At 39.5% G+C, this 23,791-nt stretch overlaps 1 protein-coding gene across 3 annotated transcripts in view; it reads left to right on the forward strand.

The window, feature by feature from the left end:
* PDS5A (PDS5 cohesin associated factor A) overlaps positions 1-23,791 on the forward strand; it is a 165,389-nt gene that overhangs the window by 82,005 nt on the left and 59,593 nt on the right. For all 3 annotated transcript variants that reach the window (XM_023224689.2, XM_023224690.2, XM_023224691.1), the window contains 3 exons: positions 154-293; positions 10,533-10,648; positions 23,562-23,667. In XM_023224689.2, the coding sequence (XP_023080457.1) occupies positions 154-293; positions 10,533-10,648; positions 23,562-23,667 (362 nt within the window). The remainder of the gene's footprint in view (positions 1-153; positions 294-10,532; positions 10,649-23,561; positions 23,668-23,791) is intronic.

Below are 23,791 nucleotides of genomic sequence, written 5' to 3' on the forward strand. Positions count from 1 at the left end.
TTAAATAAAAGAAAACAATCTTTATCTTAATTTTAGTTAGGCTGATTTTTCTTTTAGTGGCCCCACAATATTTTTATGGCACCTGTTCTTTAGCTTAGTATAATAGTTTTTTTTTTTTCCTTCTTTAATATTGATTCTCTTTTAATTTTATAGAGAATTTGCCTGACCCCGGGAAAGCACAAGATTTTGTGAAGAAATTTAACCAGGTTCTCGGCGATGATGAGAAACTTCGGTCTCAATTGGAGTTATTAATTAGCCCAACCTGTTCTTGCAAACAAGCAGATATTTGTGTGGTTAGTAAATCATACTTTACACTTTTTCTCTAGCTTTACTTTCAGAAATATGTATGTCATTAAAGTCTGTTTTACATATAGTGATTTGTATAAATTTAAGAATATCATGAGCTCTGAATTACTTTGAAGTATATCTGTTGTCAAGTTAATTCTCTATTTACCATTCACTCTCCAGCCACATTCCAGGAAAATAACTAAAGAACTAAGCCAGGGAGATTGGTCTTAGGAATTTTATAAGATAAAGTACTTTGTATTTAGTAGACATTCATTGAGTAATTGATAAGTATTTTCTGAATACTTGCATGCATGTGCATTTTCTTCTTTCATGTATTAGAATGGAAATAATCGTCAGTAAATTAGTAGTAGTAACATTGCCATATATCTGGTTTCATTTATAGATAAAGTAAATTCCTATCTAGACTTTTGTCTTCATTCTACTCTTGAACTCATTTCATATAAAACCAATATTCTTAAAAGCTATCAGGAGGGAAAATTTATCCATTCATCTATTCAGCCTTTTTTTTTTTTCCCCTAAGATAGTCTTGCTTTGTCACCCAGGCTGGAGTACAGTGGCACAGTCATAGTTCACTGCAGCCTTAAACTCCTGTGCTCATGTGATCCTGTACCCCAGCCTTCTGAATAACTAGAACTATGGGCACACGCATCCACACACAGCTAAGTTTCTAAATTTTTTTGTAGGCCGTGCACGTTGGCTCACACCTGTAATCCCAGCACTTTGGGAGGCCGAGGTGGGTGGATCACCTGAGGTTGGGAGTTCGAGACCAGCCCGCATAACATGGTGAAACCCCATCTCTACTAAAAATACAGAAATTTGCCAGTTGTGGTGGTACATGCCTGTAATCTGGGCTACTCAGGAGGCTGAGACAGGAGAATCGCTTGAACTCGGGAGGTGGAGGTTGCAGTGAGCTGAGATCATGCCATTGCACACCAGCCTGGGTGACAGAATGAGACTGTCTCAAGAAAAGGAAAAAATATATGTTGCCCAGGGTGGTCTCAAACTCCTTCAAGTGATCTCACCTCACTGCAACCTCCACCTCCTGGGTTCAGACGATTCTCGTGCCTCAGCCTTCCGAGTAGCTGAGATTACAGGCATGTGTCATCACATCTGGCTAATTTTTGTATTGTTAGTAGAGACGGGTTTTCACCATGTTGGCCAGGCTGATCTTGAACTCCTGACCTCAGGTGATCCACCCACCTCGGCCTCCCAAAGTGCTGGGATTACAGGCATGAGCCACACACCCAGGCAAAAGATTCTTGATGTATCTAAAACCATATACTGCATAACAACGTTTTGGCCAAAGATAAGACCACATATATTTTGGGAGTCCCATAAGCTTATAACAGAGCTCGGGTTGATGGGTGTAGCAAACCACCATGGCACATGTATACCTATGTAACAAACCTGCACATTCTGCACATGTATCCCATAACTTAAAGTTTAAAAAAAAAAGGAGATTATAACAGAACTGAAGGATTCCTGTCACCTAGTGACATCTTGGTGATCCTGACCTTGCGTAGGCCTAGGCTACTGTGTATGGTTGTATCTTAGTTTTGCACCAAAAAAAGTTTTAAAACTTTTTTTTTTGAAACAAGGTTTTACTCTGTCACCCAGACTGGAGTGCAGTGATGTAATAAGGCCCACTGCATCCTCAGCCTGCTGGGTTCATGTGATCCTCCCACTTCAGTCTCCTGAGTAGCTGGGACTATAGGCACATGCCACCATGCCCAGCTAATTTTTTATGTTTTTTAGAGACAGGTTTCTCCATGTTGTCCAGGCTGGTCTGGAACTCCTGAGCTCAAGAAACCTACCTGCCTCAGCCCCACAAAGTATTGGGATTACAGGTGTGAGCCACCACATGCAGCCAAAAAAATTTTTAATAGAAAGAAGCTAGTACAATAAGGATATAAGGAAAGAAAACATTTTGTGTACAGCTGTACAATGTGTGTTTTAAGCTAAGTGTTACTACAAAAGAGTCAAAAAGCTAAAAAAGAAAAAAAAGACCAGTACATTGGCTCACACCTGTAATCCCAGCACTTTGGGAGGCCTAGGCAGGAGGATCACTTGAAGCCGGGAGTTTGAGACCAACCTGGGCAGTATATCAAGACCCCAGCCTCTACAAAACATGAAAGAAAATAGCTGCATGTGGTGGTACACACCTATGGTCCTGACTACTCCAGAGGCCGAGATGAGAGGATCACTTGAACCCAGGAGTTTAAGCCTACAGTGAGCTTAAATGGAATACACCGCTGCATTCCAGCCTGAGTGACAGAACAAGATTCTGTCTCCAAAAAGTTTTTTAAAATCTGTAAAAAAAAGCCTGGCCAGGTGCAGTGGCTCACACCTGTAATCCCAGCACTTTGGGAGGCCAAGGTTGGCGGACCATGAGATCAGGAGATAGAGACCATCTTGGCTAACACAGTGAGACCCTGTCTCTACTAAAAATACAAAAAAAAAAAAAAAAAATTAGCCAGGCATGGTAGCGGGTGCCTGTAGTCCCAGCTACTCTGGAGGCTGAGGCAGGAGAATCGCGTTAACTCAGGAGGTGGAGCTTGCGGTGAGCTGAGATAATGACACTGCCCTCCAGCCTGGGCGACAGAGCAAGACTCCGTCTCCAAAAAAAAAAAAAAGAAGCCCTTGAGGTTTAGTAAAAATATTACAAAAAAGCTAGGGATAATTTATCATTGAAGAAAGAAAACATGTTTAAATAAATTTAGTGCTGCCTAAGTGTACAGTGTTTATAAAGTCTACAGTAGTGTACAGTAATGTCCTGTTTCTTCATATTCACTCACCACTTACTCACTGACTTACTCAGGTCAACTTCCAGTCCTGTAAGCTTCATTTATGATAAGTGCTCTTTATGTAGGTGTACTGTTTTTTATCTTGTATATGGCATTTTTATTATATGGTTTATATTATGTTTTTATCTTTCGTATTTTTACCTTATGTTTAGCTAATGTTTACACAAATACCATTGTGTTACAGTTCCGTATGGCATTTAGCATAGTAACATGCTGTACAATTTTGTAGTATAGAAGTAGTACACTATACTGTTTAGGTTTGTGTGCATGCACTCTGATGCTCACATGGTGAAATTGCCTTAACAACACGTTTCTCAAAATCTGCCTCCACCGTTGAGTGATGGATAATTCTTTGTGTTTGTGGGTGGGGGGAGGATATGTGTTTCTCCGTATAAGGGCCCCACACTGCCCTATTGGATTTAAATAAATAATCCTTCTTACAATATTACGCATAAACGTCAAGTACTATGCTTGGGACCAGGCTTATAGAGACAAATAAGGGAAACCTAATTTCAATTACATAGGTCTAACTTTGTTCTAGAAAGGATTAGAGTTGATAGTTTTAAAATAACTTATAAAGGATACAGACTATATTAGATGTATATGCAAAGAGGTCTAGCTGCATAGAACATGTATCTTTTATTCAGCATAGACATCTGAATACCATTGCAAATACCAATAATTAGGAGGACTTGAGGAGGAAAACCAATTTAGGGAAGAGAAAAGAGTGGGCTTGTCTCTCAGGGCTGGGAATGTGGATGTGCCAAATTCCCAGACTACCTCAACCTTTGCATTTGAACTTCTTTTTAAAATTTTATTTACTTTTTTATTTTTTTGAGATAGGCTCTTGCTCTGTCACCCGGGCTGGAGTGCAGTGACACAATCTCAGCTCGCTGTAACCTCTGCATCTAGGGCTCAAATGATCCTCCTGCCTCAGCCTCCCAAGCAGCTGGGACTACAGGCATGCGCCGTCATGCCTGACTAATTTTTGTATTTTTAGTAGAGACGAGATTTCACCATGTTGCCCAGGCTGGTCTTGAACTCCTGGACTCAAGTGATCCTACCCACCTTGGCCTCCCAACGTATTGGGATTATAGGCATGATCCACCATGCCCAACAAGCTTTGTACTTCTGAGCTGAGTAACTTGCTGAAAACGCTTAAAAGTTTCATTGACTTCTTTGGCATTTAGAAGTCTAGTTTCAGAGGACTGTGTCCTGCAGAGAATCTACTATTATAATTAGATCAGACAATGAAATAGCTTGAAAAGGCTGGGTGTGGTGGCTCACTCTTGTAATCCCAACACTGTGAATGCAACAGCCACACAGCATAGCCAATCAGTTCTCTTGATATTAGGAGCCAGTGAGGTAGAAATGAGCACTGCACTTGCAGTGGTTAAGAGCATGGGTTCATGATACCTTCTTTTCTAGCTCATATGTTGGCATTGTGTGACTTGAGTATGTTATTTATATGCTCTCATATGTAAAGTGGGACTTAGAATACCCCTTAGACACATATGAAAACAACCTCTGTTAGAGTACCTCCATGAGTTTGTCCTTTCCTCCATGGGCTACTGAATATTATTTACATATTTCCTCTATTATCCCCATTCCTCTTCTGATATAGAAGAATAAAGAAAAATATGCAAATGTAAAATTTAGTTTCTCTCATTCTGTGTAGCTTGCATTCCATCCTTAAGAGTTCCTTCTCTGTACCCTAATGTGTATTTATCATTACCTCCTTATTTTCATGAATTACAATCATATCTCACTTCTCAAGAGGTAGATATTAGTTGGTAAGAGAGTTAGTAGGAAGAGACATCTAATATTTTCTTCCCTCTTTGTCCAAATTCCATTTCTGAAAAATCTTAGCAAAAATACTTTGAGCAAAGATTACCAACAGACATGTGTATTTGTGTGTGGGGTGGGGGATATAATGAATTAGAGTGAGAGGTGGAATTCAAATGTGATGTATAGATTTACTTTCCCTTTAGAATTCAGGTTTTAAATTTCTACACCTTGACCCTAGAGAAGGACCACATATTTACCATAGCTTCAGTGGTGCATCCTAGTTTATGCTCCATTGCTCCCTCTATGAGAATGGTCCCCAAATTTTAATATTTTCCAGGAAGCTTGTTTATTCAGCATTTAATGAAACAGTCCTCAGTTTGAATATCAGCTATATAGTTTACTACCAATATGACCTTTAGTAAGTTACTCAGTATTTTCAAGCCTCCTTATTCATTTTCTTCACCTATAAATATAATGTAAAATGAAATTTTATATGTGACCTAATGCAGGGCCCCCTTGCACTGCCTGCAGGGTTTCAATAAATGGTCACTCTTATAAGTCTTTCCCTTACAAAGAGTAGGGATCTTTAAAATAGGTATAATGTAGGATTATGAATCTCTCCATCTTTTTTTTTTTTTTTTTTTTTTTTGAGACGGAGTCTCATTCTGTCGCCTGGGCTGGAGTGCAGTGGCCGGATCTCAGCTCACTGCAAGCTCCGCCTCCCGGGTTTACGCCATTCTCCTGCCTCAGCCTCCGGAGTAGCTGGGACTACAGGCGCCCGCCACCTCGCCCGGCTAGTTTTTTGTATTTTTTAGTAGAGACGGGGTTTCACAGTGTTAGCCAGGATGGTCTCCATCTCCTGACCTCGTGATCCGCCCGTCTCGGCCTCCCAAAGTGCTGGGATTACAGGCTTGAGCCACCGCACCCGGCCAAATCTCTCCATCTTTTAACCAAGTCTCAACATGAGTTTTTTATGGACTACAGTTTTAAGAACTCTCCTCTACCTAATAACCTGGATATGCATTGTATCTTCAGATATCCAAGATTCAGAATTCCAAATATCTTCTTCCTTGATCAATCACACACTTATAATTCACTGCATGATTTAATAAATTTCATAATTCATGGTTGCTCATGGAGCTTGCAGAATAAGTGACAGAGACTGACAGATATTTCCATTGAATTGTGTGCTTTGGTAAAATAAAGGAGCATTACTCATTCCAGGCAGGGGTGGAAATAGGTCCAGGAATGACTTCTTCCAGAATAAGTGACTCTTAAGTTGAGTCTTAAAGGGTGAGTAGGAAGTAGACTATTGTGTGAAGAATGACTGTTGTATTTCTAGTTTGACTGACTGGATATCAGAGGAGATGCGTTAGGGAAGAAGATAGCGTCTTAGCAGTTGTGTTCAGAAGTGTTGAGATTCAAGCCTGGTTCTATATATTAGCAGAATTATATCACTTGGAGGAAGTAGAAAAGAAATGAAAGAGGAGACAAATCTGAGAATACCCACTCTCTCTCTCTTTCTCTTTGTGTGTGTGTGTGTCTGTGTGTGTTGTGTGTGTGTTTAGACAACATCTCACTGTGTTGCCCAGTCTGTGGAGTGCAGTGTTGTGATCATAGCTCATTACAGCCTTGACCTCCTGGACTCAAGTGATCCTCCTACCTCAGCCTCCAAAATAGTTGGGACTACAGATGTGTGCCACCATGCCCAACTAATTTTTTGATTTTTTTTTTTAAGAGAAGAGATCTCACTGTGTTGCCCAGGTTGGTCTCATACTGCTGAGCTCAGGTGATCCTCCTGCCTCAGCCCTGTTTCTGTTTAGTTATATCTTTTTATAATTCAATGAGTATAATGCACATCTCACTGTAATATGAAAGTTAAAACTTTGGAATTTGCCTTTTTTTTTTTTTTTTTTTTTTTTTGAGACAGTCTCACTCATGTTGCTGGAATGCAGTGGTGTGATCTCAGCTCACTGCAACCTCTGCCTCCCAGGTTCAAGCAATTTTCCTGCCTCAGCCTCTTGAGTAGCTGGGATTATAGGTGCCCGCCACCACACCCGGCTAATTTGTTTGTATTTTTAGTAGAGATGGGGCTTCACCATGTTGGCCAGGCTGTCTTGAACTCCTGACCTGGGGCCATCCGCCTGCCTCGGCCTCCCATAGTGCTGGGATTACAGGCATGAACCACGTGACCAGCCTAAAACAATTTTTTTTCCTAATTGTCAAAAGGAAAAGATGTTCAAAGAGGAAAGGGGTAATATATGGACACAGTGTTTTTTAAGCTCTCTCATTATTTTATTTTAAAAATCGGATTGATAAATTATAAGCATATTGAAAATAGAGCTTAATATTTTGATATTTCTTAAGAGTACTTAAACAATGTATGCAATTAATAAATATATACTAGTAGTAGTAATATACATTGCTACTATAGATTTTATCGGAAATTTCCAAAACATTGTCATGCATACAGACAACTATTTGGTTTTGTTTTGAAACTCTCTGCCAACTGTCGTTTCCTAAAAGGTATTGTCATGAGTGATTACCTCAATGTAAGATTGTTGTGTGAGAATACAAAAATGTCACTTTAAAAGCTGTTTATCTAGTATTAGTGTTTATATATGTAGGTGTATTTCTGTTATTGTATTTAAATGATTGTGCATTCTTCTTTTTCCCTCAGCACTTTAAAAATTCTATGTTTACATATCATAATTATCTTTTCTAATGCCTACTTTTTTCACTTATTAGTGACCTTTTCTAAGGCAGTGGTAATACAGTTTGCCTAGCAGTTTTCCAGTAGTCATATTGTTAGATAATCTGTAACATATTTTTCTTAGGTTAAAGCAACTTAACTTTGTACTAGAGGGGAAAATAATCCCCTTTTAGGGATATTTTCTCCCATAAGATTATATTTAAATTCAGATTTAAAATGTGAACCTCTAGTTTAAAGGAAATTATGTAAGGGATTAAGCACTGAATATTTTTCTTTTCTCTAATGCTGAAATATTGCTCAGCTAATTACAGCTTGTTACAGTGAGTTAGACATCTGCTAATGACTAAGAAATTTCCTTCAGAATCTCAGTCCTTTGGACTTAGACTATTAACAAATATCTATGATATCGAATTTAATGTAACCTTTGTAATTCATATCAAGATATAACTGAATTTAATAGAAATCTTTTCTCCCTTTGTTCTGAACATTTCACTAAAATATATTTTTATGAGAAAATCTTATAAATAGAATGATATAATTTGTTATTGCTTTGTAGTTTAGAATGCATATTTAATGTTCATTATCTCCTCAGCTAAGATACCTATTTGTGCATTTTTATAATTAAAAGCCTTGTTCTTAAATATCTTTCCCAAGGGTCCAGCACATTATAAATTTAACTCTGTCTTTGGAGAAGTCAGTCTCTATAATTACGAAGTCCTCATCTTCAGAAACTTCCAGCAAGAATGTCTTTCTTGGTAGGAACATTTGATCTAATACCATAATCTTTGCTTTTTTTTTTTTTTTTTTTTTTTTTTTCCCGGAGTCTGCCGTGTTGCTCGGGCTGGAGTGCAGTGGTGTGATCTCGGCTTACTGCAGCCTCCACTTCCTGGGTTCAAGCGATTGTGCTGCCTCAGTCTCCTGAGTAGCTGGGGCTACAGTCATGTATCACCACGCCTGAGTGATTTTTTAATATTTTTAGTAGAGATGGGGTTTCACCATCTTGGTCAGGCTGGTCTCAACTCCTGACCTCAAATGATCCGTCCACCTCGGCCTCCCTAAGTGTTGGGATTACAGGCATGAGCCACTGCGCCTGGCCTAATACCATAATCTTTGAGCTTAAATGGATAGTTACTTTTTTGTTTGTTTGTTTTCTTTTTTTGAGAGAGGATCTGTGCAGCTGTGCAATCTCAGGTGGTCACTGCAACTTCTGCCTACCAGGCTCAAGTGATCCCCCCCCACCTCAGCCTCCTGAGTAGCTGGGACCACAGGCATGCACCATCACACCTGGCTAATTTTTTGTATTTTTTGGTAGAAACAGGGTTTTGCCATGTTTCCCAGACTGATCTCAAACTCTTGAGCTCAGGCAATCCACCTGCCTTGGCCTCCCAAAGTGTTTTAATTACACGCGTGAGCCAGTGCGCCTGGCTGAGAGTTACTTCTATTATTGGGGTCATCTATTAGCCTTCCATTATTATATGTCTAACTTATAAAAAAAATTGTAGGGGTGTACAGGGTTCTCATTTATCCTCCATCTATGTTCTTCCAGAACTGAAAAATTTTGCAAGTATTTATGTATGTATGAATATGATTTTGTTTTTGTTTCTTTCGAGACGGAGTTTTGCTCTTGTTGCCCAGGCTGTAGTGCAATGGCATGATCTTGGCTCACCGCAGCCTCTGCCTCCCAGTTTCAAGCAATTCTCCTGCCTCAGCCTTCCAAGTAGCTAGGATTACAGGCATGCGCCACCAAGCCCGGCTAATTTTGTATTTTTAATAGAGATGGGGTTTCTCCATATTGGTCAGGGTGATCTCAAACTCCCGACCTCAGGTGATCCACCCACCTCGGCCTCCCAAAGTGCTGGGATTACAGGTGTGAGCCACCCACGCCTGGCCTGAATATGTATTTTTTAAAAAACAAATTAACTGGCCAGGCGCGGGTGGCTCACGCCTGCAATCCCAGCACTTTGGGAGGCCGAGGTGGTTGGATCACCTGAGGCTGGGAGTTCGAGACCGGCCTGGCCAACATGACGAAACCATGTGTCTACTAAAAATACAAAATTAGCCGGGCATAGTGGCGCACACCTTTAATCCCAGCTACTATGGAGGCTGAGGGAGGAGAGTTGTTTCAATCTGGGAGGCAGAGGTTGCAGTGAGCCAAGATTGCACCATTGCATTCCAGCCTGAGTGACTGACAGAGCGAGACTCTGGCTCCAAAAAGAAAAAAGAAAAAATTAAGTGAAACAAAACACAGTATTCTGTCAAATTATGAAATAATTAAAACCAATAAAGCATGCCCATAAAAGTACAAATTGTTTTTATTCTAAATTAGAGTGTTAAAATGAGTGAATTCATAGAGTGAATACAGTGGCCCACACCTGTATTCCCAGCACTTTGGGAGGCCGAGGCAGGCGGATCATTTGAGGTCAGGAGTTCGAGACCAGCCTGGCCAACATAGTGAAACCCCATCTCTACAAAAATACAAAAATTAGCTGGGCATGGTGGCCTGTGCCTGTAATCCCAGCTACTCTGGAGCCTGGGGCAGGAGAATCGTTTGAACCCAGGAGGTGGAGGTTGCAGTGAGCCGAGATCGTGCCACTGCACTCTAGCCTGGTGACAGAGTTAGACTCCGTCTCAAAAAAAAAAAAGGTTCCTATGTTAGCCAATAGTTTTCATCAAAGAATTGTGAGGCAAGGCTGTGTTCACCCAGAAACCTCATCATACACTTCTTTTCTCTGCTGTCCAGATTTTGCAGTCATTGCTCGGTGGGTGTAAAATTTTTAGTCAGGGTCTGGAGCAGACAATTCTTAACCACTTATGCTGGTTTTGAATATTTCAGTTCCTTCTTTTGGCCTACAGTGATTTTTCTTTTCAAAAATATGAAAGCAAATCACATTTTTGGTAAAACTCTTTTTCTTCTATAGAGAGAAATAGCCCGGAAACTAGCAAATCCTAAGCAACCAACAAATCCTTTTCTAGAGATGGTCAAATTTCTGTTGGAAAGAATCGCACCTGTGCACATTGATTCAGAAGCCATAAGGTAAGCCAAGAAGTATATTCACTCAAAAATAGATAATAATCTGAAACTACAATTGTTGTTAATTTAAATTCTGGGCTCCTAAAGATACATAAAAACCTCTGTATGTCTCTTTTTAATCACAGGGGTGTACATAATTCCAGTTGAAGGGAAAGCCTTCTCATTTTATGGTCTTTGACTTTATTTAATGCTTTCTGTTTTTAAAGAGTTCTTGTGTTTATTTTTAGCTTACGCGTTCTCATTAAAGAAAACTTAGAACAAAGAGAAAGACAGAAAAAGGAATATTTTAGGTCTGTGTTACTGTTGACCAACCTCTCAGTTTTCTTAAGCATTTTAATGGCCCTGTAATATTCTGTAGTACATACTATACCACTGTTCATTTAATGTATGAGAACAGAATGATATATTGGAAAGAGGACAGGATTATCTTTAGACAAATTTGGTTTCAAAACATAAGTCTACTTTGTGGCTTTGGATAAAGTCTTTGGATTTCATTTATTTTCAACTTTAATATGGGCATAAAATCGTGGTGGATGATTATGTTAATTTGAGATAGTATATAAAGGTAAGCAGCCTGGCATCATAGACGTTAGTTAAGAGCTATTGATTTTTTATTACGTATTCTCATGATTTCAGATTTTTCAAACTTCTGGTAATGCTTTTCTCTTGCACCAATCATTTTTCCAGTAGATAAGCTATATATCTTTCCATATTGAGTTACTGTGCAGCACTTGTTGGTTCTTTTTCCAAACAACTTAGAATTCAGAGATCAGTTCCAGTGCCCAAGCTTCACTGTTTATTTCACCTTAGGTGAATCACTGACGTGGCTGTATTGAAATGCTGATTGTCATTTGCTAGGGCTTTCATAACAAAATACCCCAAAGTGCCTAGCCTGAACAAAAGGAATTTATTTTCTCACAGTTCTGGAGGTGTAAGCCTGAGATCCAAGGTATCAGCAATTTTAAATTTTTTTCCTGAAGCCTCTCACCTTCATTTGCAGATGGCTTCCTTCGCACTGTGTCCTCTTGTGGTCTTTTCTCTGTGCACCCAGCATGTCTATGTCCTAATCTCTTATAAGAACAATAGTTATATTGGATTAGGCCCCACCCATTCAGTCGTATTTTACCTTGATTATCTTTTCAAAGGCCCTGTCTCTAAATACAGTCACATTCTGAGATACCAGAGATTAGAATTAATATGAATTTGGGAGAAACACATGTCAGCCCATAACATAATAAATGTACATGTATTTGGGCTATGTCTGATAATTTAATACATTTGTACAGTTTGTGAAGATCAAATCAGTGTATTGGTGATATACATCACCATAAATATTCATCTTTATGCTAGAAACATTCAAATTATCTTCTAGCTATTAAACTACAGTCGCTCTCCCAATCTCTAAAACACTAGTTGTTCTATATTAATTAACCTCTCTTCATTCCCCCTTTCTCACCCTTCCCAGCTTCTTTTAGCTACCAGTCTACTGTGTCATCATGAGATTCACATTTTTAGCTCCCACATATGACTGAGAATTGGCAATATTTGTTTTTTTGTTCTTGGCTTGTTTTATTTAACGTAATGAGCTCCATTTCCATACGCATTGCTACAAATGGCAGGATTTCGTTCTTTTTTTATGGCTGAATAATTTTTCATTGTACATATATACCACATTTTCTTCATTCGTTGATGTGCACTTAGGTTGATTCCATATTGGCTATTGTGAATAGTGACACAATAAACTTAGGAGTGCAGATATCTCTTCAATATGTTAATTTCCTTTTTAAAAAATATATACCCAGTAGTGGAATTGCTAGATCATATGGTAGATCTAGTTTTAGTTTTTTGAGGAACCTCCATACAGTTTTCCTTAGTGGCTATGCTAATTTACATTCCCAACAACAGTGTACGAGGGTTCACTTTTCTCCACATCCTCACCGGCATCCATTATTCCCTGTCTTGTTGATAAAAAGCCTTTTTTTTTTTCTTTTTTTTCTTTTTTGCTGGAGTCTTGCTTTGTCGCCAGCTGGAGTGCAGTGGCGCCATCTCAGCTCACTGCAATCTTCGCCTCCCGGGATCAAGCAGTTCTCCTGCCTCAGGCTCCCAAGTAGCTAGGACTACAGGCACACGCCACCACGCCCAGCTGATTTTTGTTTTTTAGTAGAGACCGGGTTTCACCATGTTGGCCAGGATGGTCTCAATCTTTTGACCTCATGATCTGCCTGCCTCAGCCTCCCTAAGTGCTGGGATTACAGGCGTGAGCCACCGCACCTGGCCTCTTTTCACACTTTTAAATTGGAATTTTTGTGTGTGGTTTTGATTTTTTGTCTGTCTGTCTTGTGTTTTTTTGTTTTGTTTTGTTATTTTGCAGTTGAGTTGTTTGAACTCCTTATATGTTCTGGTTATTAATCCGTTGACAGATGGATAATTTGCAAATATTTTCTCATTCTGTGGGTTATCTCTTCGCTTTTTTTATTGCTCCCTTAGCTGTGCAGAACCATTTTAGCTTAATGTAATCGTATTTTTCTATTTTTGCTTTGGTTGCCTATACTTTTGGGATGTTAACACAAACAAACTTGGCTCAGATCAATGTCTTTAAGCATTATCCTAGCATTTTCTGCTAGTAGTTTCATCCACTAGGTCTTAATCCATTTTGATTTACTTTTTTAGAGAGTGAGGGATAGGGGCATATCACTGATGAACGTAAATGCAAAAATCCTCAAAAATACTAGCAACCTGATTTCAATAACACATTAAAAATATCATTCATCATGATAAAATGGAATTCATCCCAGGGATGCAGGGATGGTTCATAAATCATATATCGAAAAACATGATTCATATGAATGGAACCAAGAATAAAAACCGTATAGTCATTTTAATAGGTACTTAAAAAACATTCAAGAAAATTCAATATTACTTTATGATAAATACCCTCAACAAAATAGGTATAGAGGGAACATACCTCAAAATAATAAAGTTCATATGTGACACACCCACACTGAATATTGTGCTGAATGGGGTAAATTGGAAGGCTTTCATCTAATACCTGGAATAAAATATGGAAGCCACTTCTGGCACCTTTGTTCACCAAATTACTGGAAGTCCTGGCCAGAGCAATTAGTCAAGAGAAAAAAAGGCCATCCAAATTTAGCGAGAAAGAAGTCAAATTAGCCTTGTTCGCAGATGACATTATCACAGAAGAAGCTAAAGACTCCACTGAAAAACTGTTAGAACAGATAAATGAATTCAGTATAATTGCAGGATACAAAATCAACATACACAACTCAGTAGCATTTACATATGCCAACAGCAAACAATATGAAAAATCAAGAAAGCAAACTTATTTACAATAGCTACAAAGAATATTAAATACCTAATAATCAACTAAATAAGTGAAAGATCTATTACAAGGAATACTTTAAAACGCTGATGGAAGAAATTAAAGATAACACACAAAAAATGGAAAGATATTCCATGCTCATGAAATGGAAGACTATTTTTTAAATATTTCTTTTTTTTTTTTTTTCTTTTTTGAGATGGCGTTTGGCTCTTGTTGCCCAGACTGGAGTGCAGTGGCGTGATCTCAGCTCACTGCAGCCTTCACCTCCCGTGCTCAAGCAATTCTCCTGCATCAGCCTCCCAAGTAGCCGGTATTAACAGGCATGCGCCACCACACCCGCCTAATTTTGTATTTTTAGTAGAGACACGGTTTCTCCATGTTGGTCGGGCTGGTCTCAAACTCCCGACCTCAGGTGATCTGCCTGCCTTGGCCTCCCAAAGTGCTGGGATTACAGGCATGAGCCACCATACCTGGCCAAAATTAATCTTGTTAAAATGACAGTACTACTCAAACTAAATGGAATTTCTGTCAAAATACAAATTCTTCACGGAAATAGAAAAAACAATCCTAACTTTTATATGGAACCACAAAAGACTCAAATAGCCAAGCAATACGAGGAAAAAGAACAAAAGCTGGAGCGATCACACTACCTGACTTTAAAATATACTACAAAACTACACTAACCAAATCAACATGATACTGGCATGAAAACTAGACACATCTAAAGGAACAGAATTGAGAACCCAGATATATGTTCGTGCTTTTTTGGCCAGCTCATTTCCAACAGAGGTGTCAAGAACATACAAGGGGGAAAGGGATAGTCTCTACAATATTGTGCTTGGAAAACTGACTAGCAGAAGAATGAAACTAGACCCCTATTTCTCATCTCTCAACATATAAGAAAATCAAAATTGACTTTTTTTTCTTTCTTTGTTTTTGAGATAAGGTCTTGTGTCACCCAGGCTGGGGTAGAGTGGCCTGCAGCCTTGACCTCCTGGGCTCAGGTGATGCTCCTCCCTCAGCCTCCAGAGTAAATGGGACCATAGGCCCATGCCACCACAACTGGCTAATTTTGTGAACGTGCTTTTTTTGTTTTTGTTTGTTTGTTTTGGTTTGGTTTTGGTAGAGACGGGGTTTTGCCATGCCGTCCAGGCTGGTCTCAAACTCCTGGACCCAAGCGATCCACCCACCTTGGCCTCCAAGAGTGCTGGGATTATAGGCATGAGCCACCAAACCCAGCCTTTTTTTGTTAAGATTTTCTTTTTTTTTTCTCTTTCCTTTTTTGGATATGGGGTCTCACTCTGTCGCCCAGGCTGAAGTGCAGTGGCACAATCCTGGCTCACTGTTGTGTAGGCTCAAGCAATCTCAGACCTCAGCTTCCTGAGTAGGTGGAACTATAGATGTGCATCACCATGCTCAGCTAATTTTTTTAAAGTTCTTTTATAGAGAAGCAGTTTTGCCATGTTGCCCAGGCTGGTCTCGAGCTCCTGGGCACAAGCGATTTGCCCACCTTGGCCTCCTAAAGTGCTGGTATTTCAGGCATGAGCCACCATACCTAAGTCTTGTCTCGTCTCATCTCTTCTCTTCTCTTCTCCTTTTTCTTTTTCTTTTTCTTTTTTTTTTTGAGAAGGAATCTTGCTCTGTCACCCGAGCTGGAGTGTGCATGGCATGATCTTGGCTCACTGCCACCTCTGCCTCCTGGGTTCAAGCGATTTTCTTTTTTTTTTTCTTTTTCTTTTTTTTTTTTGAGATGGAGTCTCTCTCTGTCGCCCAGCCTGGAGTGCAGTGGCCGGATCTCAGCTCACTGCAAGCTCCGCCTCCCAGGTCTACGCCATTCTCCTGCCTCAGCCTCCCGAGTAGCTGGGGCTACAGGTGCTCACCACCTCGCCCGGCCAGTTTTTTGTATTTTTTAGTAGAGACGGGATTTCACTGGATTAGCCAGGATGGTTTTGATCTCCTGACCTCATGATCCGCCCGTCTTGGCCTCCCAAAGTGCTAGGATTACAGGCTTGAGCCACTGCGCCAGGCCTGTTCAAGCGATTTTCCTGCCTCAGCCTCCTGAGTAGCTGGGTCTACAGGTGTGCGCCACCATGCTAGGCTACTTTTTTGTATTTTTAGTAGAGACGGGGTTTCACCATGTTGGCCAGGCTGGTCTCGAGCTCCTGTGCTCAAGCAATCTGCCCACCTCGGCCTCCCAAATTGCTGGGATTTCAGGCATGAATCACTGTGCCTGGCCTAGAATTTTGAAAGAAAGGATTGGAGTTAATATAAAATCATTCTAAATATAATCCATTTCCCCCCCATACATATGTCCATATACCTTGACATATGTGTGCTACAGTTAGTTAATGTTCTATAGGTAGTAGATGAAAATGAAGTAGTCATTGTAATGATGGCTGGAACCCAGGTAAAAATAAAATTTTAAAAAAGAAAGGGTTGAGGACTGAATCCTGAGGGAAATTAGCAATTAAGTGGCTGGCAGAAGATAATGGACTTAAATTTTTTTTTAAGTTTTAAGCAGACATAGTCAAAAGCAGAAAATTGGGAAAGAGTTTTATCACAGAAAACAAAGTGGGGCTAAGGAGGAGTCAGATGGTATCCAGAAGTTGATTAAATACTAAGAATCATCGACTGGATTAGGAAATGGGAAAAAATCACAATGACCAGAGCAGTTTCTGTGGAGTAGCAAGGACAAAGCCAGAATGCCATGGATTCAGAAGGCATAGGACAGTCCTTTCAACATCTACATCATGGTACACAGAGAAAGTGATCAGTGTTACTTAGGCAGAAAAGACTGGTAAGTCTGTTTTTTACTGACCCAGCTCATCAGAAAGCCACTAGGTACCACTTGGCTACACTGAGGCTTGGGCATATTAAAGGGATACATAGCCTCGTCACCCTTCTAAACCCTGCTTAGGAGATAAATTGACAGCACAAGTGGGGACAATCAGTGCAGAGAGCACCAACCTTATATAAAAAGCAAAGGAGGGCCAGGCATGGTGGCTCATGCCTATAATCCCAGCACTTTGGGAGGCTGAGGCAGGCGGATTACAAGGTCAGGACTTTGAGACCAGCTTGACCAACATGGTGAAAACCCCGTCTTTACTAAAAATACAAAAATTAGCCTGATGTGGTGGCACACAACTGTAATCCCAGCTACTCAGGAGGCTGAGGCTGGAGAATCACTTGAACCTAGGAGGTGGAGGTTGCAGTGACCCGAGATCACGTTATTGCACTCCAGCCTGGGTGACAGAGTGAGACTCCGTCTTAATAAAAAACAAAGGAGAAGACTGGGTGTGGTAATCCCAGCACTTTGGGAGGCAGAGGTGGGTGGATCACTTGAGTCCAGGAGTTCAAAACAAGCCTAGGCAATATTGGCAAAACCCCATCTCTACAAAAATACAGAAATTAGCAGGACACCAGGGCATGTGCCTGTGGTCCCAGCTATGTGGGAGGCTGAAGTGAAAGAATGAGCCCAGGAAGCAGAGGTTACAGTGCGCTGAGATCACAGCACTTCACTCTATCCTGGGCAACAGAATGAGACTGTGTCTCAAAATAAGACAAAAACAAAACAACTGAGCTAAAATCAGAGTTTGAGCCTCAAAAGAAAAGTAACAGAGAAAAATAAGATGATGGAAAGGGAGTAAGCTTGAAGAAGAATCTTCTGCTGTTGTTTTTGGCTAAATAATTTTGAATGTTTAAATACCTTGAAAAGGTGCTAGCTGAAGGTCGGATGCAGTGGCTCACACCTGTAATCCCAACACTTTGGGAGGCTGAAGTGGGTGGATCACCTGCAGTCAGGAGTTCAAGACCAGCCTGGCCAACATAGTGAAACCCCATTTCTACTAAAAATACAAAAATTAGCCAGGTGTGGTGGTACGTGCCTGTAATCCCAGCTACTCGGGAGGCTGAGGCATGAGAATCACTTGAACCTGGGAGGCGGAAGTTGCAGTGAGCCGAGATCGCACCATTGCACTCCAGCCTGGGCAAAAAGAGCAAAACTCCATCTTTTTTTTTTTTTTTTTCAAGGTGCTATTTGAAGACAGATTTCAGATAAGGAAAGGGAAATACAGGTATGAGGGAGCAGCATTCCTAAGGAAGCAGAGTGGAAAGAAGAACATCTTAGCCTATGACAGGACAAAATAATACACACAAGTTAGAGGAGGTTAGAAAATTAGGTATGGGAAATTAGAAGAGTTTTCACTCAAGGCTTCCATTACTACTCTCCCTTCTGTTCAAGATGAAGTTGTTCAGTGGGAGTATTTAGACTTCGGTTAGAATGGTGAAGATTTGTAACAGTGGTTGTATAGCATAGACTTCCCTAGCAGTTTTGAAGAGGCAGTTGGATTGGTGATCATCTTTTGCATCTTGATAGCCCTGTGAAGTATATATTATTTATCTAATTTACAAAAGAGAAAAAATACTTTATAAGAGGAAGGACGGTGAACCTGGTTTGAAGACTTTGGTCTTTCACTTATAGCTCCTTGACTTATACTGGTGATTACCAACATTACAATGATAGCAGAGATTATGTCTCTCATTTCACACTGTATTTCTCAGGGAGACCTTAAGACTTGGCACATGACAGGTAGTTAATAAATACTCATTAAATAATCGTATGCATGGAACCTATCATAGGTATTCACGTATTTATGAATTTTTTTGAAACACACTTGAAATTTTGTTAAATTCAAGCAATGTTTACTAGGATTTCTTAATAAAAAGCTCAATCTGGAATAATTTTCTCAAATTGAATAAATCTTTAAAATACAATGTCAGAGCTAGAATTTCCAGAAAACATATAGGGTAGGCAAAGATTTCTTAGAGAGCACATAATAGCCACAGAGTAGGAGAAAATACTTGAAAAGTATGTATTTGGTAAAGTATTATATCCAGGCTATATAAGGAACTCTGACTACTCAATAAGACAAATGACTTTGTTTTAAAATGGACAAATTTGAACAGATACTAGATAAGATGGTAAATAAGCACAAGAAAGGACAGATAGTATTAATACTCATTTGGGAAATGCAAATTCGGATTTTTACAATTTTATTTTATTTATTTATTTTTTTTTTAATTTTTATTTTTTTTGAGACAGAGTCTGGCTCTGTCACCCAGACTGGAGTGCTGTGGCATGATCTCAGCCCACTACACCCTCCTCCTCCTGAGTTCAAGCCATCCTCCTACCTCAAGCAGCTGCGACTACAGACACACACCACCACGCCTGGCTAACTTATTTTTATTTTTGTTGTTTTATTTTTTTGGTAGAGACAGGGTTTTGTTACGTTGCCCAGGCTGGTCTCAAGCGATCCTCCCTCCTCAGCCTTTTCAAAGTGCTGTTATTATTGGCATGAGGCAACCTGCTTGGCCTATTTTTATTTATTTATTTTGACACAGGGTCTTGCTCTGTCTCCCAGGTTGGAGTGCAGTGATGCAATCATGGCTCACTGCAGTCTTGACCTTCTGGGCTCAAGCAATCCTTCCACCTCAGCCTGCTGAGTAGCTGGGACTACAGGGGTGTACCACCACACCTGGCTAATTTTTGTATTTTTTGTAGAGATGGGTTTTGCCATGTTGCCCAGGCTGGTCTGGGCTCAAGTGACCTGCCCTACTCAGCCTCCCAAAATGCTGGGATTATAGGTGTGAGCCACTGCACCCAGTCAGAATTCATATTGTAATGAGAAATGCCACTTACTCACTACAATATTTAGAATTAAAGATTTTAACCATACTAATTGTTGGTGAATTGGAAAATAGTTTCTTGTTACTTTAAATGTACATACAACATTACCATCCAACCCAGGAATCCTAATACTAGATATTTGTCTAAGAGGAAAGAAAACATACATTCCCTTGTGTTTAACTGCTTTCAGCAGCTGTATTCGTAATAGCTATAAATCAGAAATACTCAGAAGTTCATCAGTGGGTAATTGGATATTCATTATGATGGAATACTCAGCAATAGTAAGGAGTAAACTATCGATTATATGCAACAAGTTGGATAAATCTCTAAAGTATTAGCATTATGTCACATGGAAGATGTCAGACACTACATACATGAAGTTCTAGAAAAGTCAAAACTATAGTGACAGAAACCAAACCAGTGGTTGCCAGGGTGAGGGTAGGGAATTGACCACAGAAGAGGTTTAGAGCAATATTTTGTGGAGGTGAGAATGTTTTATCTCTCTCTCTCTCTCTCTCTCTCCCCCTCTCCCCCCCACCCCCCACAAAGAGATACCACTTCACATCCACTGAGATGGCTATAAGTAAAAAGACAGACATATTGGTGAGGATGTGGAAAAACTGGAACCTGTCATATTCCTGGTGGGAATATGAAATGGTGACACTGCTTTGGAAGACAGTTTGGTAGTTCCTCAGAAAGTTAGTTAAACATGGAGTTAACCATATGACCTAGTAGTTCCACTCAAGTGTATACTCAAGAAAAATAAAAACATGTTTATGCAAAACCTGTACATAAATGTTTGTAGCAACATTATTCATAATATCCCAAAGAAATGGAATTAACCTAAATGTCCATCAGCTGATGAAGAGATAAATAAATTTTCTTGGCCGGGCGCAGGGGCTCATGTCTGTAATCCCAGAACTTTGGGAGGCCAAAGCAGGCGAGTCACCTGAGGTCAGGAGTTCAAGACCAGGCTGGCCAACTTGGCAAAACCCCGTCTCTACTAAAGATACAAAAATTAGCTGCGTGTGGTGGTGGGCACCTGTAATCCCAGCTACTCAGGAGGCTGAGGCAGGAGAATCACTTGAACCCGGGAGGCAGAGGTTGCAGTGAGCCGAGATCATGCCACTGCCTGGGCAACAGAGCAAGACTCTGTCTCAAGGGGGGGGAAAAAATCTTAATTCCGTATACTGGAATATTATTTAGAAATTTATTTAAATGATGCTACACTGATTCATGCTACAGTGTGGATGAATGTCGAGAACATTATGCTAATTGAGAGGAGTCAGTCACAAAGGATAACAGTTGTTTGTTAGTCTGTTCTCATTGCTGCTGGTAAAGCCATACCCGAGACTGGGTAATTTATAAAGGAAAGAGGTTTTAATGAACTTGCAGTTCCACATGGTTGGGGAGGCCTCACAATCATGACGGAAGACGAAGCAAGAGCAAAGAGATGTCTTATATGGTGACAGGCAAGAGAGTATGTGCAGGGGAACTCCCCTTTATAAAACCATCAGATCTCCTGAGATTTATTCAGTACCACAAGAACAATATAGAGGAAACTGCCCCCGTGTTCAGTTATCTGGCCCCGCCCTTGGCATGTGGGGCTTATTACAGTTAAAAGTGAGATTTGAGTGGGGACACAGCCAAACCCTATCAAATTGTATGATTTCATTAATATGAAATGTTCAGAATAGGCAAGTGTATAGGGGAGAAAATAGATTGGTAAATGCCTAGGGCTGGAGGGACTAATGGTGAATGAGTTCCTGCTAACAGGTAAGGGGTTTGACTTAGGATAGTGATGGGATGTTCTATAATTAGGTAGTACATCCCTGTGAATATAGTAAAAACCATTGAGTTGTACATTTTAATTCAGTGAATTGTGTGGTGTATTATACTTTAAGTTAATGTTTATACACATACACACCAATTTGGTTTTTTTTAATGTTATCAGATTAACTGAAGATAATGAATTTTAAAATATTTGTTGTGATATAAGAGGAGAAAGGAAAGGAAGTGCAGGGCCGGGCACGGTGGCTCAAGCCTGTAATCCCAGCACTTTGGGAGGCCGAGACGGGCGGATCACGAGGTCAGGAGATCGAGACCATCCTGGCTAACATGGTGAAACCACATCTCTACTAAAAAATACAAAAAACTAACTGGGCGAGGTGGCAAGCGCCTGTAGTCCCAGCTACTCGGGAGGCTGAGGCAGGAGAATGGCGTAAACCCAGGAGGCAGAGCTTGCAGTGAGCTGAGATCCGGCCACTGCACTTCAGCCTGGGCGACAGAGCGAGACTCCGTCTCAAAAAAAAGAAAAAAGGAAAGGAAGTGCTAAACTTAGTTTAAACAGCCATTATGGAGAACAGTGGAGGGTCCTCAAAAAGACTAAGAAATACAACTACCATATGGTCCAGCAATCCCACTACTAGGTATACATCCAAAATAAATGAAATAAGTTTATCAAAGGGATATCTGTACACCCATTATTATTGCAGCATTATTGACAATAGCCAAGATTTGTCCACCAAGGAATGAATGGCTAAATAAAATATGGTACATAGATAAATGGAATACTATTCGGCCATAAAGAAAGAATGAAATGCTGTCATTTGCAGCAATATGGATGGCATTGGAGGACATTATGTTAAGTGAAATGAGCCAGGACCAGGAAGTTAAATACCACATGTTCTCACTGGTAGGTGGAAGCTAAAAAAAAAAGTAGATCTCTCAGAAGCAAAAAATAGAACAGGAAACAAAAGGCTGGAAAAGGTAGTGGGAAGGGAAGATTAGGGAGAGATACAAAATTACAGAAAAGGATATAAAATTACAGCTAGATGGCTGGATGAATTCTAGTGTTCCATAGCATAGTAGGATGACTATAGTTAATAATAACAAAGTTTCAGATAGCTAGGACAATATTGAATGTTCCCAACACAAAGAAATAAGTGTTTAAGATAATGGATATGCAAATTATCCTGATCTTATCACCATGCATTATATGTCTGGAAACATCACTCTGTACCCCATGAATAGTTACAATTTTTGTTAATTTTTTATAAGTGAAAAGAATTTCATCTGTATGCTATACATATTTGGTACTTACATTTTTTAAATGAATAATTTGGCATATACATAACACCAAAGGAAAAAAAATTAACCAAAATCTTGTTTTGCACATTTGTAATAATAATTGAATGTTCTCATAATAGGGTAATATCTTCTTCAGTTTACTGATCTCAAAACCAGAAATCACATTTGTTTTTACTTAAAATAGTACCATGTTGCTACATCTGATTTTTATTGACCAGATAATACTCTATTTCCTGGTGGTATTTTGAAAAAACTAATTCCATAATTTTTGACAATTAAATTGTTTCTAATTAATGAATCTTTATAAATATAGCATGATGCTTCTGATGACTTGCTTCTTTGCTGTAAGTTTATAGAAATAAAGTTACTGATTCAGTAAATTACCAGCAATTAATTCATTTGTCCATGTATATGTTTATTATTTGTATTTTTTTGAGTCAGTTGTCATTGTCCACTTAACTACTATATTATTGTTTTTCTTAAAACTGAAAATGATCTGTGTATATATGGAAATGAATATTAAATTACTTATGTGAATATATTACCAGTGTGTTGTGTCATTTAATTTTAGTTTTGTTATTTTTTAGAAGAGTTACTCTTAATACATTAAGGTTTTTAGGGGGATAAACTAAGTAGAAGTTTAGTTATCAAGTAGATGACAAGGTTGAACTTTTTTTCCCTCACAGAAACTCCTTTGAATTTAATGTTTTAAGGTTCTATATATGTTCTGTCACAGTGTGATTAGGATATAGTTACTACTCTAGTGGTTACTGATTTATATTTTCTTCTTTTTATAGTGCACTAGTGAAATTGATGAATAAGTCAATAGAGGGGACAGCAGATGATGAAGAGGAGGGTGTAAGTCCAGATACAGCTATCCGTTCAGGACTTGAACTTCTTAAGGTATTTTTGAAACAGTTTTGTTGCCATGTATTTCCGTGGGGTCATAATTTGCCTTCCCTTCAGGATATGCAAGAGTCAGGCTTATTTCATAGGAAACTATTTGAAAGATTTAAAACCTGTGTTG

Source organism: Piliocolobus tephrosceles, chromosome 3 (genome assembly GCF_002776525.5).
Source record: "Piliocolobus tephrosceles isolate RC106 chromosome 3, ASM277652v3, whole genome shotgun sequence".
NCBI classification, from domain to species: Eukaryota; Metazoa; Chordata; class Mammalia; order Primates; family Cercopithecidae; genus Piliocolobus; species Piliocolobus tephrosceles.